General features: G+C 48.6%; 1 protein-coding gene across 2 annotated transcripts in view; it reads left to right on the top strand.

The window, feature by feature from the left end:
• LOC144810470 (uncharacterized) overlaps window positions 1–15,507 on the top strand; it is a 94,523-nt gene that overhangs the window by 37,789 nt on the left and 41,227 nt on the right. For both annotated transcript variants that reach the window (XM_078673787.1, XM_078673786.1), the window contains one exon: window positions 10,066–10,131. In XM_078673787.1, the coding sequence (XP_078529913.1) occupies window positions 10,066–10,131 (66 nt within the window). The remainder of the gene's footprint in view (window positions 1–10,065; window positions 10,132–15,507) is intronic.

A 15,507-nucleotide genomic window follows, 5' to 3' on the forward strand; every position in this document is an offset into this window, starting at 1 on the left:
TATTTGGGTTACATGTAGGGGTCAGAATGATGGTAGGTCTGCATAATCGGATTACAGTAATGGTAGGTGGTGCTAGAGATATGGGTTGTAATAATGCAATGAAGTTGTAAAGGTAACAAAGTAAATGGTAAGGTGATGTCATGGTGGTTGAAGTAAAAACTTCCAGATCTTGTATTAAAGTCGCTTACATAATACAAAACCAAATGTTACAGATGTACTGTAACATGACAAAGATTTTCAATTGACATACTGACATGAAAATGGTTGTTGAACACACTGGATTTTTTTTGTTTTCCTTACAGCGACGCCCTAGGCGCGAACGGGCCTGGCAGTTCAGGCTGGGCTATTCCTATTGAAGCGGAGCCAACACTAATTTTGCATATGGCATTGTCTGCAAAAAAAAAAAATGATGGACTGAAATGTTGTCCTGTGTAATTACCAGTGGCTGAGATCAACTGAAGCAATCTACTCACCACTTTTCATTTGAATCTTGCAGTCGCATGGCCAGGAACTCGCAATAGGCAATATAAAATACTGTTTTGCATGGCCATTGCTTTGTAGAAAGAGGTGCTTGTAAATTACAAGTGGTGTGTGCATGCAGATTTCATTTCTGCTGAGTGCACAAGTCTGTTTTCTTAAAAAAATATTCTACTCCAGGCATTTCATGAGACAGTGTTTATACAGTGGCCAGGGGGCAGATTTGGGTAATTATCCTTAATTTGGGGGGCCACTAGACACCAGGGACAGATTATTTCTAGGTAGATATATAGGTGGGGGCTGCCCAATATGGGCATGGCCATGTCCCCGCCCCAATTAAATGGGGCATCAATCTTTCTGCCCCCATAGGAGTCAGATGGGAGTAATTATCCCTGATCTGCCCTCAGGGGGATGGTGGGCAAAACGCCCACTAGACAGGGAAAGAATCATTAAAAAACAAGCATTTACAATGCAATGGTCTCGGCATTATTAAAGGTAGAGCTATTGGCATTGCACATGACATTTCTTTTAAATCATAAATAAATGGCATTGTCATTTACATTGCCAATAGCTTAATCGTTAAATAAATGGCATTGTCATTTCACATGTGACCGAGCCACCCCCTGGCACAATAACCAGTGTTGACCTCTGGCGTCCTAAGCAGCCTTAACATTTTCAAGCAGCACCACTAGCACATTGAGTACCCAGTCATAATTGATCTGGTACCACTGGCCTATTGAACAACTCTGACCTGCTGAACCCCTGACAGGCCTCACATGACCGGTCTCTGGAGCAATGACTGCCAGTGTGCCACACCTGGCCAGCTCACTGGCAGAATCAAATTGTTTGCAGCAGCGTACATTATCAGGGCAACGCTAGGGTATATGTGACACATCACGGCAGTCCCTTACCATACTATGGAACTAATTGTAGTTTGGATGGAGTATTTTTTTCTAGACCAAATCTTTGGATAGGCTATTGGTTGACACAGTTTATTTTCTGCCACATGACATTTTGTACCCTGACATTATTCCGCTTGACATAAATGAATTATTAACTGTCATATTTTTCATTCTAGCACACATTATCACACTGTCAGGGCTTCTCCAGTGTGACAGAATTAAATGTATACTGGCCAGCCTGTCGTTCTGTTGAGGCATAATTTTCCGATAGTCACACGCATAGAAGATATACTATTGGCCCACCGTCTCATAACCAGAAGCATTGGACACCTTCGTGAGATCCTTTCAGAACTACACACACACACAATATATAGTGCTGTTGTATACTACCAAGCTGCAAAAAAATGTCCAGCTCAATTTGTTTCAAAATAGCATTGGAAAATATATCCCCCTCATATCATATCAGATCGTGCCAACATTCCTGCTGCAAAATGCACCGTTGGTCTCATTGTTATTTGCGAATTATCATGCACTGTCGTATAATCAAATTCGTTGTATATAGGACTCCGAACCCTTGACTATGGTATCAAACCCTCACACTGACCTGTGTAACAAGAATGTATGCATGAAAACATATATAAATGGGGTGCAGTGGACCGCTCACAGCGGTGGTCCCCGGTGTCACTGCACCTGCGGCACCATTATTAGCCATATCCCTGCCTAGGGAGGGGCAAGCTTCCGCACTCGCTCAATGCACTGTGGGGTCGGTATGAAGGTCCCACTTGTTCCAACATTCCCTGCCGCCCCAGTAGTTCCCGTCGCTGGAGGAAGCCTCGCGGCTGAGTGGGAGCTGCTACGGGTCTGTCTCCAGAGCCACGCGCGCCAGCCACCTCGGGAGAAGGGTTGCCGTAGATACCACGGGGTACAGCAGGGCGGCTCTTGAGAGGGGGGGAGCAGGTAAAGAGCTGGCATTGGACCACCTGGGTTCATGGCCGGAGGAGCCCCGACTTCGGAGCAATGCCACCAAGGGTTGCCAGACCCGGCTTCCGTTTTAAAGACACGTGTCATTATCCCTCCTCTGAAGTATATCGGACTCAGTCAGATATGAAAGTCAAAAAAATGCCCCCGCACCACAAACAGAATTACATATCCAACCTTTCAGCTCATTGACGTGTTTCATTAACACGTTTCCTGTTCTGAAAAGATGCCTCCTCATTGAAAACCGCTAAATGGCACAACCCTATTGGCAGCCTCTTATTTGGGAATCTTTTCACCTCAGAATCAAGGTTCACGCAAGAGCTGTGGTCATGCAAGCGGCCGGTGGAAACACCCTGGGAGGGTGGGGTGGTCGAACCCACGCGAACGCAGAGCTCGTGATCCTAAAACGTGCCCTAGATATTGGTGTAAGGTGGTTTCCAGCCCCGCAGGTGGGTTGGGCACGGCAGATCGTGGTCATTAGATTGGGCTCCGCTAAGCTACCACCCAGGGTTGTGCCCCCACCTGGAGGATCAGCGCAACCCCCGTTAGTGACTATTTGGCCATGGCTTGCCTATTCTCGGGAACGGCTGGCATCCATCAGTACCCCTCCGCCTCCACCCTCCTGGCTGGTCCCTCTTCGCCCTCTCCATGGTTACAGACACCTGCCGGCGGCCGTGAGAGAGCAGCTGTGAGAGGCATCCCCGGCCGGGCCTCCCCTGCTCTGCGCGGCAGGGAGCAGGGACCCCGGAGTCCCCGCACACCCCCACGAGCTCAGCATCTCACCCTGCCGGGAGCAGGGACCCCGGAGTCCCCACACACCCCCAGTAGCACAGGATCTCACCCTGCCGCGAGGAAGAGAACAGGGACCCTGAGTCCCCGCACACCCCACGAGCACAGCATCTCACCCTGCTGCGAGGAAGGGAGCAGGGACCCCGGAGTCCCCACACACCCCCACGAGCACAGCATCTCACCCTGCTGCTGCTGCGAGGAAGGAATTAGGGACCCTGGAGTCCCTGCACACCCCCACCAGCACAGCACAGCATCTCACCCTGTCGCGAGGAAGGGGGCCTCGCCCCTTGTGATAGGGGGCTGCCTGGAACACAAATGTAAAGGTGTTGTGTGCCAGGCGTTGCATGTGTGTGTAGTTGGCGGTGCCTTCTCATACATGTACACGCCCCTATCTGTATGCAGTACGAACGCACCCATAGGCGCAAATGCACAATACAGCCAGATACTACTCTGTGCACGATTTTTTTTGCTGAACCAACCTCAAACTCACCCAACATGCACATACATGTAAGTGTATGCATATGCAACGTTTTATGCACACGCCCCTCTACTACACTCATGCTCATCATACACACGTTTATAGTATTTTCCAAGAACATCTCCTACTAGGTGACCCGGAACACGCAGACTTCCTGAAAATAGCCCCTCGGATGCAACACTGAGCACATACACAGACCGCCAGCACCGCTTACCTGCCGCAGCCTCGGCGACACCGGAAGGCTACACTCTGAAACGCTTAGACCGTCAGACAGGGAGAGGTGGCGGTCTCGCCATCATATACAGAGATATTTTCAAATGCCGCATCACCCCCTCCACTATAACTAAGTGTGAGAGTTTCCATTTCTCCCTAGAACTCTCGCCCACCGCCACATTCTCCGGCATGTTGGCTTATCGCCCTCCTGGCGCCCTCAGTAACTTTATCCCCAACCTGACAGACACTGTCGCCAGTGCCCTGCTCTCCACAGCAAATTTCACTCTATTGGGGGATTTTAATTTGCACCTGGATGATCCGTGCGACTCCTCAGCTAATAACCTTAGGCTCAACCTGCAGGCCATGGACCTTTGCCAAAAGGGCTTTCTTGCAACTCACAATAAGGGACACCTCTTGGACCACATTTACAGCAACCTGGATACTCAAAGTGGAGACTCCCATTCCCCTCCCATGGACTGACCACTGCCTAATACCTTTTACCTGGTCTACGAACCCCTCTACTACCACTCATAAGTCCAACAAGCACTGGGGAAGGAAATGGCCCTCCCTACCGCTTCCTGAGTGGGAACGTGCCCTTATTGAACATCCACCACAGAGGTCCACTAATCCCACTGATGCCACGACCAACTTTGACACCTGGATCTCCAGTACCCTTGACCAGGTTCTCCCCCGCATCCCTCTAAAATCAATAACCAGATCCAAAGTGGCCCCGTGGTACACACCCGCACTCAGAACCATGAAGCAATCATGCCGCAGACTCGAGAGAGCGTGGAGGCAAGACTACTCTCAACAGAGGAAGGCTGACTATAAAGCCGCCATCAAACTATACAAGGGGGAAATTGTCGCCACTCAATCCCGCTTCTATAGTATGAAAATCAACATAGCGGCCAATGCGCCTAAGGAGATTTTCAGGATTGCTAAATCTTTGATATCTCCACCCTCTGAGCGACCATCTTCAGATGGCGCACAAACCCGGTGCAACAATCTTGCCACCTTTTTCTCTCAGAAAATCCAGGCAATCTACTCTTCATTCATCACCGGTGACGACAACGATAAATCTATCCCCCTTCCTGTCCCTGCTGCCCCTACCCCCTGCACACTTGAAACACTTCCACTACTTGATTTGGTATCATTAGACAAATTGATCCCTAAAATCACCTCGGGATCCCCTAATGACCATGCTCCCCCTCACGTGCTTACCAAGGTCTTGGACGTTATCCGCCCAGTCATCTTGGAGGTTCTGAATGCTTCCATTACCTCCAACACCGTCCCGCCCCCATGGAAGTGTGCAATGGTAAAAGCTTTGCTAAAAAAACCGACGTTGGACCAGAACAACTTAGCCAACTACCGTCCCATCTCCTTACTCCCATGGATGAGCAAGCTACTTGAGAGGCACGTCAATAACATCTTAGTAGACTTTCTTGAATCCAACTGTCTGCTCCGTTCCTCTCAAACAGGGTTCCGTCCACGACACGGCACCGAAACCGCTCTTTTGGCGGTGACGGAAGAGGCTAGAACTGTGTTGGACCGGGGAGGGAAGGCAGCCATCATTCTACTCGACCTCAGTGCCGCGTTCGACACGGTCAACCACTCGACTCTTCTCCATCGGTTGAGTGGTTTGGGCGTGTCGGGCGCGGCCCTGAAATGGCTTGCCTCATTCCTGGACGGTAGATTCTTCCAGGTGTTTGAGGGTGAGTTTGTCTCCCCAAAACACCCTCTTAGTTGTGGAGTACCTCAGGGTTCCTCCCTGAGTCCTACTCTTTTCAATGCCTATATGGAGCCCTTGGAGAGGATAGTCCACCCTTTCGGGGTGCGTATCGTCACCTACGCAGATGACACCCAATTGGTGGTCTCACTGGACGACTCCGCGGGATCCTCTTCCACCTTAGGCCCTTGTCTAGAGGCTGTGGCCAGATGGATGCAATCCTCATTCCTTAAACTGAATGGGGAGAAAACAGATATAATGCTGTTGGGCAACTCTTCTCCTTCTGCCCTAGCCTCCATCTGGCCTACATCTCTGGGCCCGCCCCCACCTCCCAAACCCCAGATTAAGAGCCTGGGAGTTTGGCTGGATAAGGCACTTGATTTCTCAGTACAGGCCACAAAAACTGCTTCCACCTGCATTGGAATGATGAAGATGCTCCGCAAGGTGCTACCCCTGCTCCCATTCCAGGCCAGGAGGATCATGGTCCAGGCCCTGATCCTCTCTCGCCTGGACTATGGGAATGCCCTGTACGTGGGAGCCCCAGTAGCTGTGACCCATAGACTCCAGGTCACACAGAACTGTGCTGCCCGCCTACTTTACAATATCCCCCGTTGGCAGTCGGCCAGGAAAGCTCTGAAGGAGCTTCATTGGCTCCCCATAACAGCCAGAGTTCAGTTCAAGGCCATGTGTATTACGCACAAATCCTTCCACCGCACCGGCCCTGCAATTCTTCACACCATAGCCACCCCTTATGCTCCCTCCAGAGCCTTACGTTCCAGCTCCCTGAAATTGATAACTACCACTAAAATTAACAAAGCTCGCTGGGGCGGCCGCTCATTCTCCCATACTGCTGCTGGGTACTGGAACTCCCTTCCCCTCTCCCTTCGAGAAATCAATAACCATCTTTCATTTAGGGAGGCTTTAAAAACTCACCTGTTTGCAAAGACGTGTTGATCCCCGTGAGCCTGCACCAGAATTCAGCTTGAAGCGCTACGAGGCCTCCGGGTAGACACGCGCTATACAAGTGCAATTTCCATTCCATTCCATTCCAGGTCAGGAACCGGTGCCGGCTCTGCTTCTCGGAAAAGGTGACCAGAGTGATGCGAGGAAATAGACAGGGGCTTTCCAGTGGAAATGTTCTTTAAAAAGATAAGACTAATAGACACTGTGGGTGGAGGGGTAGACTGGCACAGAGGGGGGCCTGGGCTCCGCTAGCAGCACATTACATGAAGCAGCGATTCTGTTCAAGCCGCACAGTGTAACGAGAGGGAGGGGCCCTCCTCGCGCAGGGGAAGGGGGCTGGTCTGCTGGCAGGCTGGTGAATGTACCTTGCGTTCCTTCCAGGGTGCTCTGCGCCGATGCACTCTACAGAAGAAAAACAAGCTGCTCAGGATACCACAGACCACAGGGATTAGTGTGCCACACACCACGGATCAGAGCAAGAAAAACACGAGTAGAAAACGTACCTGTGGCAGCGCATGGCCCGAGATCGCAGATCTGGACCAGAATACACGTCTCACCTTCACTGCGAAGTAAACAAAATGGCGGCCCAAAGCTCCATAAATTTTCTGAATTGGGGGCGTGGTTTTGCTGTTCTGAGTGACGGGTGACGTCACTGTCTAAAGAACAGCAAAAATGACGCCCCCAAATCCGAAAAAGACGGGGCTAATTCGGAGTGACGGCTCTCTCCTCCAATGGCTGGCCTCCATTTAGGAAGCAAGCCAATGGAGAACGAGCAAAAAGAGGGAGGGATAAATGCAGCACTCTAAGAATCATTAAATCTCCGACTTCCGGTTTCTGCCTTACGGCAGAACCGATAGTCCTCGACCTAAAAAGAACAGAGTAGGCGTTATGCTTGCCCCTTCTCCAGACCCCCCCTACCAGGCAGGGGGGGCAGATGTGGCGGATTGCACCCATCATTTTGGTCAGTACCCTCACAGGGGCTCCCGTTGACCTTGGTTTGATCCATTCCCACCGAGGGCTCTATGCCAAGCCACAAAAGTGATGCAGCGTTTTTATCTGCACAAGTGGGGCAGCGCTGGGTGGTAGAAATCTTGTGGATTCCTACAGACTCCAGAAGCTACCATCACAGAAACGTAAGGGAAATGTGTGATTTCAGGCAAAGTTTGAGGTTTGCAAGGCATTTTGGGGACAAAAAGGTAATGGGATCCATTCAAGACACACCACCCTAGAATTCCCTAGTTATCTAGTTTTCAAAAATGTCTATGGTTCGTAAGTTTGCATGGGTGGCGCCACAGCATGGCTCCAATACTGCAGCTATCCCTATTGCTTATCTATCAACGTAGCGCTGTAGGGCCTTTTGTGCTGTGGTCTAGTGGGCCACTCAGTCTTGCTTATGGGTGACATGTGGTAACTCTGGGTGTAAGGAAATTTGTGGCTCTCCGCAGAATACAAAACTTTACGTCCAAAAAATGTGAGTTGTTTTTTTTTTGCCAAAGTTTGATGTTTGCACGAGCATCTGGGTAAAATTGGTTGGTTAAAGTCATGCATCCCTGGATTCCCCTAGATGTCTAGTGCTATAAAATGTGCAGGTTCGCTAGGTTTCCCTTGGTTTCTCTGCTGAGCTAAGGACCGAAATCCACACCTACCTACTATGATAAAAAAGGTTCTGTTTTGAGTGGAAAAATGTGATGGATCCTTGTCGCATTTTGAGCCATTTCCTGATGCGGGCAGTAGGCCTAGCCATACAAGTGAGGCACCATTTTTATCAGGAGACTTAGGGGAATGCTTGGTCTAAGGAGCCTTGTGGTTCCCCACAGATTCCATAACTTCCCATTACAGAAATGCGAGAAAAATGGTTTATTTTTTAGGCCAAGTTTGAGGCTTGAAAGGGATTCCGGGTTAAAACTTGGCGATAAACATGCAAGTCACCCGATTTCCTAAGGTGTCTAGTTTTAAAAAATGTGCAAGTTAGCCAGGTTTTCTTAGGTGCCGGCTTTGTTGGGGCCAAAAATCCGTAGCTATCCACTTTTCAAAAAAGGGCCAGGTTTGAGTGGAAGAATGTGATGGATTCATGTTGCTTTTTTGTTTTTGGGCCTTTTCTTGTTGCGGGCAGTAGGTCTACCGACAGAAGTAAGGTACCATTTTTATTGGGAGATATGTGGGAGCATAGAATAGTAGAACATTTGTTATTACCGATTCAGTTTCACTGTATTTGTGCCTTCCAAATATAAGCCAGTGTGTAGGAAAGAAGACATTTTGAAAAATATCCCCTAAATCATATGCTAGTTAGGGTCCTAGCAAATTCAGAGGTGTACAAATAGCTACTTCTCCCAAACCCCATGTCTTGTGCCCATTTCAGAAATACATATGTTCCTTTTTGCTCCTTTTCACACTACATATTTCACCATATGAAATGGTCTATATTCAATACATAATAAAAACCATTGTACGGTGCAGCTCCGTTTTTTCGGGTACCATGGGTTCTTATAGAGCATACAAACCTTATATATCCCCACAACTAAAAGGGTCTAGCAGACATAATGGTATATTGCTTTTGTAAATCGGCCATTGTGACAAAGTTACAGATGAAAACGTTGTCACAAACGGCCATTTTTTCCTACTCATTTTCAATGTTTCTTTATTGCAACAGTTAATTTCTTTGGGAAAATCTTAAGGGGTCTACACATATGACCCCTTGTTAAATTCAAAATGTTGTCTGCTTATCAAAATTGTATAGCTTCCCTGGGTCACCCAGGGGTTTCTCACTGGTTTCCACCACAAACTGGTTGAGAGCACAAAAAATAGGAAAAATGGACTACCTCTTTGAAAAAGGCCATACCTGTGGGTAAAAAAAAAAGTTTTTTTGTTCAGTTCTTTATGTTCCTGAAAGCTGGGAAGATGGCGACTTTAGCACAGCAAACCGTTTGTCGATGCCTTTTCTTAGGAAACAAAGCAGACACTTTTTTCTGGAGCACGTTTTCTTATTTTTTTCCCAAAACTCAAAATGTAACTATATTTTGCATATTTTCTCGGTCCTCTCTGGGGTAATCCACAAGCCCTGCGTACCTTTAAAATCCCCAGGATATTGAAAAAAAGGACACAGTTTGGTCGTGGATACCTCGTGTGGTAAAAGGTTATGGAGCCCTAAGTGCGAAGTATCCCAAATAGCCAAAAAAGGGCTCCAACCTGGGGGGGGGGGGAGGGAGGAGGGGCACTGCAGTTAAGGACCTAAGATACCGCAGCATGACCTTCCTCGCTCTATTTTCCTTTGCCTTATCTAATTTCTCATAAACCTCTCAATCTATTTTCTTCTTAATTCGATTTAACAAAGAACAAATATTCCAATGGGACAGTTTATCAAACTAGGTATGACAACATTATTAAGTATTCAAATAACATGTTCTAATTAGTTTTGTGATTTTCTGTTACTGTTTGTTGGTCCGTCATTACCATTACATTATTATTTTATATTAAAAAAAAAGAGAGAAATTAATTCTGCTTCTTCATGATTCTCATCTGAAAATGTTTTCTTTTTCAAGTAATCAAAAGCAAAAAGGAAGATTGGTATAATAATCCTACCAAGAAGAAAAAAGTAGAAATTAACGGTAAGAGTGCCTCACTTGTCTTGTCCATCACTGCCTTCTGTTAACCATTGCTGTTCTATAAGACCAATATCGTTTTACTCTTTCGTTTAATATTTCTGTTGGAAAGCAGTCGCTGAAAATAGACTTTTACAAGTGTAAATTATTGCCTCATCTATGCACACGTTAGCACATTGCTGCAGATTTGGAGGCTCCTTTATGTAATTTTCATTTTGATCGCAGGTCTCAGTAGCTTAAGATTTGTTTTATTTTTCAAAAATCTTTTTATTGCATTTTCAAACGGAGATAAAGCAGCAGTACATCGTATAGAAATTGTGTGTGCCAACCCTGGGTTGGAATCCCCTACCCGTGACTTAATTACATGATCATGACCGTAAGAGATTTATTGGAGTTCACATCTTAATCGAATTTTCACCAGCGAGAGCCCTCGTCGCGGTCACCATGTTCCAAGTTGGAGTCAGTGTTCAGGCATTTGTGGGAGCGGCATCTGGCCCAAACCCGCTCCCATTTGCGTGGACAGCCTCTCCTTAGATAGATCGAATTTTCATTCGTCATACACCAGTCCATGTCCAGTACCCACCACTCTACCCTTGGAGCCTCTCTAGCACCCCATAAACGTGCACTGTTTCATTTGGTGACCACACAACCCAGTGAGAGCCGCAACTTGCTATATCTTGCCAGTGGATCGTCTCCCTTTATGTGTAGAAGGCATATCTACACCGTGTCGGGGGCCCCACACCCATGACCTCCCCCATAATCATTTGCTACTCCATCCAATAGGTTTTCACAACCCGACATGACCACAGAATATGGACGAAGGTGCCCCTTTCACCGCAGCCCCGTAGACCGAGGTCCGCCTTACAGCGGCCCATGGCCCAGACCGCAGTGCGGAAATAATATGAACAATGTAGGATGTGTAGATGGATCAGGCGAAACCCTGCATTAAAGGCCACCTCTTGAATGGCTCCCAGCGCCTCCTCCCTCTTCCCATCTGCGTACTTGACTAAGGGAATCACTGCACCATAATGGGGTACATTCGGTGGGCCTCTCCCTCCAGCCCAGGAATTATGTGGCCATTCTCCACACCCGGGCCACAGTGAGTCTCTAGGGCAGGAAATTCTTGGCTCCATTCGAGCTATAGAGCACCCCCGGTAACCCCATTCCCCATCGAAAACCTCTGTAGCCTGAAGGCGGTATCGTCCCAGGAGGCAAATGCCCAGTCATTGGCCGCTGCTAATTGTCATCCAGTAGTATTTCCTGATGTCAGGGAGACCGATGCCTCCATCGTACACCCTGCGCACCAACTTGGAGAGGGCTTTGCTTGCTGGGGCGGTGTTCCACAGGAGCAAACGGAGAAGGGATTCTGTTTCACGAAAGAACTTGTCAGGAAGTCAGTGAGGGGTATTTTGCAGAGCTTGGATCATATGAGGCAGTGTCATCATCTTGTACATTGCCGCTCTTCCCAATAGGAAGAGCAGGAGAGCCCTCCAGTCTTGGACGTCTGATGCAAAATGCTCCAGGATGGGAACCAGGTTGAGTTTATAAAAAAAGAGGGGGTCCCTAGTGACATGAATCCCTAAATATTTAGAGCTCCTGGTGGCTAGTGGAGACAGATGTCTCAGGGTAGCATGGGCATAGTACCCGTTATCAGATGCATAAGGGAGAGGATGTAGCTTTACGGCTAGAGCGGTCGACCACGAAGCTGGAGAACCGGGTACGAGTCTCGGCACTGACGCTCATCATCCTGTGATTCTGGGCAAATCACTTAATCTTCCCGTGCCTAACAAAAATAAATGTGTCCAAATGTAACAAAACTGGTGCTCATGTAAAGTGCTCTGATACCCGATGTCTCGGGTCTAGTTCGCGCTATGTAAAACTCAAAAAATAAAAATGAGGGACTTGTCCCAATTAATGGTGTACTCGGAGTGTTGGCCAAAGATACGAAGGATGTGGGTCAGTCGATCATTTTTGCATGGGGGTTTGTTACATAGTAGAGGATGTCAACAGCATGTAGAGTTATACGCTCCTCCCAACTAATGCCCTGTACAAGTGGGTTCTACGCTGATTTAGGCATTTCCCTCTGTTTGGCAAGAAGCTGGACTAGTCTGGATGGACCAAGGAGTTGATCTCCTGTCGGAGCCTATTGGCCAGAAGCTTGGCAAGTTTTAACTTAACATTAAGGTAGGAAATGGGTTGATAAGAACTACATCGCTCCAGGGGTTTCCACGCCTGGTATTTAAGAAGTATTGTAGCAAGGTGCTGGTCCTCGGGAAGTACGCCCACCTCTCGCGCCTCCCTTCCCATTTTAATTATTCCAGTACCCACCACTCTACCCTTGGAGCCTCTCTAGCACCCCATAAACGTGCACTGTTTCATTTGGTGACCACACAACCCAGTGAGAGCCGCAACTTGCTATATCTTGGCAGTGGATCGTCTCCCTTTATGTGTAGAAGGCATATCTACACCGTGTCGGGGGCCCCACACCCATGACCTCCCCCATAATCATTTGCTACTCCATCCAATAGGTTTTCACAACCCGACATGACCACAGAATATGGACGAAGGTGCCCCTTTCACCGCAGCCCCGTAGACCGAGGTCCGCCTTACAGCGGCCCATGGCCCAGACCGCAGTGCGGAAATAATATGAACAATGTAGGATGTGTAGATGGATCAGGCGAAACCCTGCATTAAAGGCCACCTCTTGAATGGCTCCCAGCGCCTCCTCCCTCCTCCCTCTTCCCATCTGCGTACTTGACTAAGGGAATCACTGCACCATAATGGGATAATTCGGTGGGCCTCTCCCTCCAGCCCAGGAATTATGTGGCCATTCTCCACACCCGGGCCATAATGAGTCTCTAGGGCAGGAAATTCTTGGCTCCATTCGAGCTATAGAGCACCCCCGGTAACCCCATTCCCCATCGAAAACCTCTGTAGCCTGAAGGCGGTATCGTCCCAGGAGGCAAATGCCCAGTCATTGGCCGCTGCTAATTGCCATCCAGTAGTATTTCCTGATGTCAGGGAGACCGATGCCTCCATCGTACACCCTGCGCACCAACTTGGAGAGGGCTTTGCTTGGTGGGGCGGTGTTCCACAGGAGCAAACGGAGAAGGGATTCTGTTTCGCGAAAGAACTTGTCAGGAAGTCAGTGAGGGGTATTTTGCAGAGCTTGGATCATATGAGGCAGTGTCATCATCTTGTACATTGCCGCTCTTCCCAATAGGAAGAGCAGGAGAGCCCTCCAGTCTTGGACGTCTGATGCAAAATGCTCCAGGATGGGAACCAGGTTGAGTTTATAAAAAAAGAGGGGGTCCATAGTGACATGAATCCCTAAATATTTAGAGCTCCTGGTGGCTAGTGGAGACAGATGTCTCAGGGTAGCATGGGCATAGTACCCGTTATCAGATGCATAAGGGAGAGGATGTAGCTTTACGGCTAGAGCGGTCGACCACGAAGCTGGAGAACCGGGTACGAGTCTCGGCACTGACGCTCATCATCCTGTGATTCTGGGCAAATCACTTAATCTTCCCGTGCCTAACAAAAATAAATGTGTCCAAATGTAACAAAACTGGTGCTCATGTAAAGTGCTCTGATACCCGATGTCTCGGGTCTAGTTCGCGCTATGTGAAACTCAAAAAATAAAAATGAGGGACTTGTCCCAATTAATGGTGTACTCGGAGTGTTGGCCAAAGATACGAAGGATGTGGGTCAGTCGATCATTTTTGCATGGGGGTTTGTTACATAGTAGAGGATGTCAACAGCATGTAGAGTTATACGCTCCTCCCAACTAATGCCCTGTACAAGTGGGTTCTACGCTGATTTAGGCATTTCCCTCTGTTTGGCAAGAAGCTGGACTAGTCTGGATGGACCAAGGAGTTGATCTCCTGTCGGAGCCTATTGGCCAGAAGCTTGGCAAGTTTTAACTTAACATTAAGGTAGGAAATGGGTTGATAAGAACTACATCGCTCCAGGGGTTTCCACGCCTGGTATTTAAGAACTATTGTAGCAAGGTGCTGGTCCTCAGGGAGTACGCCCACCTCTCGCGCCTCCCTTCCTATTTTAATTATTTGAGGTTCCACCTGGTAGGCAAAACATTTATAGAGTTCAATAGGGATGACATTAGGCTGTTACACCCCATTGCCTTACCTGAGCAAAGTGATCTCAGTGCCTGGCTAACTTCTGGCGGATCTATGTCCTCCTCAAAGAAATTTCGATGTTCTTCTATAAGAATGGGGAGTTTAATGTCACTCATGAAATCTCCAATGTGTGAGGATGAGCAGTTTGCTTTGGGAGAGTAGAGGTGTTCGTAATATTTTGTGAATGCATCTGCTGTACCCTCAGGGTCAGAAATTGTATCGCCAGAGCCAGTGTTCCCTTGTTTGGTCCTGCTTCTCCAGCCATGCCAGCAGCGTACCCGGTTTATTGCCCACTTGATAGAGGCAACGTTGAGATAGAGTGTGGGAGACCATTGCCCTGTCCACAGGCAAATCCCTGTATTCCTTCTCTTTGAGGTGGAATGCAAGCAAGCTTGTCTTGCTCGCCCCCTGCTGCCCCAACTGCTCCAAGGCCAATATTTAATTATCCAATACCAGGAGTTGTGCCTGCCTGTCTCTTTCCCGCCCCATTATCAAGGAGTACGCTCGACCCCTGGTTGACCGCCTTGTATGCCTCCTGTAGTTACAGAAGATTCAACCCACCCCTCACTGAGCTCAAAATAGGAAGCTATGGTTTGGGCCAGGTTACGAACTATTTTGGTGTCCTTCAAGTGCCATGCACTGATAGTTCACGGACCCTGTGTTGTGTTTGAGCCCCCCCCCCGCACCGATAGCCACACCGGCGAGTGATCCAAGATCCCCCTGTCCAAGTGGCAGACCTCAGCCACTCGGGCCAAACGGGTGTATTGAGTAAGTGTATAGTCCAGTCCTGAAATGCTGTGGTGGACCCCGATAGGAAGGTGTATTGGCACTCTGCTGGGTATCGCATTCACCAAATATCGAACAGGCCCAGTGCAGTGACAAAGTGGAATAGCACGGGGTCCCAGGCGGCAGCACGAGCGCGGTAGTGTCTATCCAGATCGGCTGAGAAGAGGGCATTGAAGTCCCCCCGAGGAGTAGGACCCCTTCCGGTAGCTGAAATAACAGCTCTCCTCCTCAGCAGTGTGAGACAGATTAATTGGGACCCCTTCTCAAGTGCCCAACTGGGCCACATAATTGGCCTGGAGGTCGACCCATGACGTATGTGGAATATAGGGAGTTGAATCTTGATGAGGGTATCCACCCCGTGAGTCTGTTGTGTAGCCCCCTCTGGACATGACTATGCAAGTATTGCCTAGAAGGTGTGTTTCCTGCAGCAGCACCACGTCGGGCGAGTGTTTCCAAATGA

The sequence above is a fragment of the Lissotriton helveticus genome, chromosome 1_1 (genome assembly GCF_964261635.1).
Source record: "Lissotriton helveticus chromosome 1_1, aLisHel1.1, whole genome shotgun sequence".
NCBI classification, from domain to species: Eukaryota; Metazoa; Chordata; class Amphibia; order Caudata; family Salamandridae; genus Lissotriton; species Lissotriton helveticus.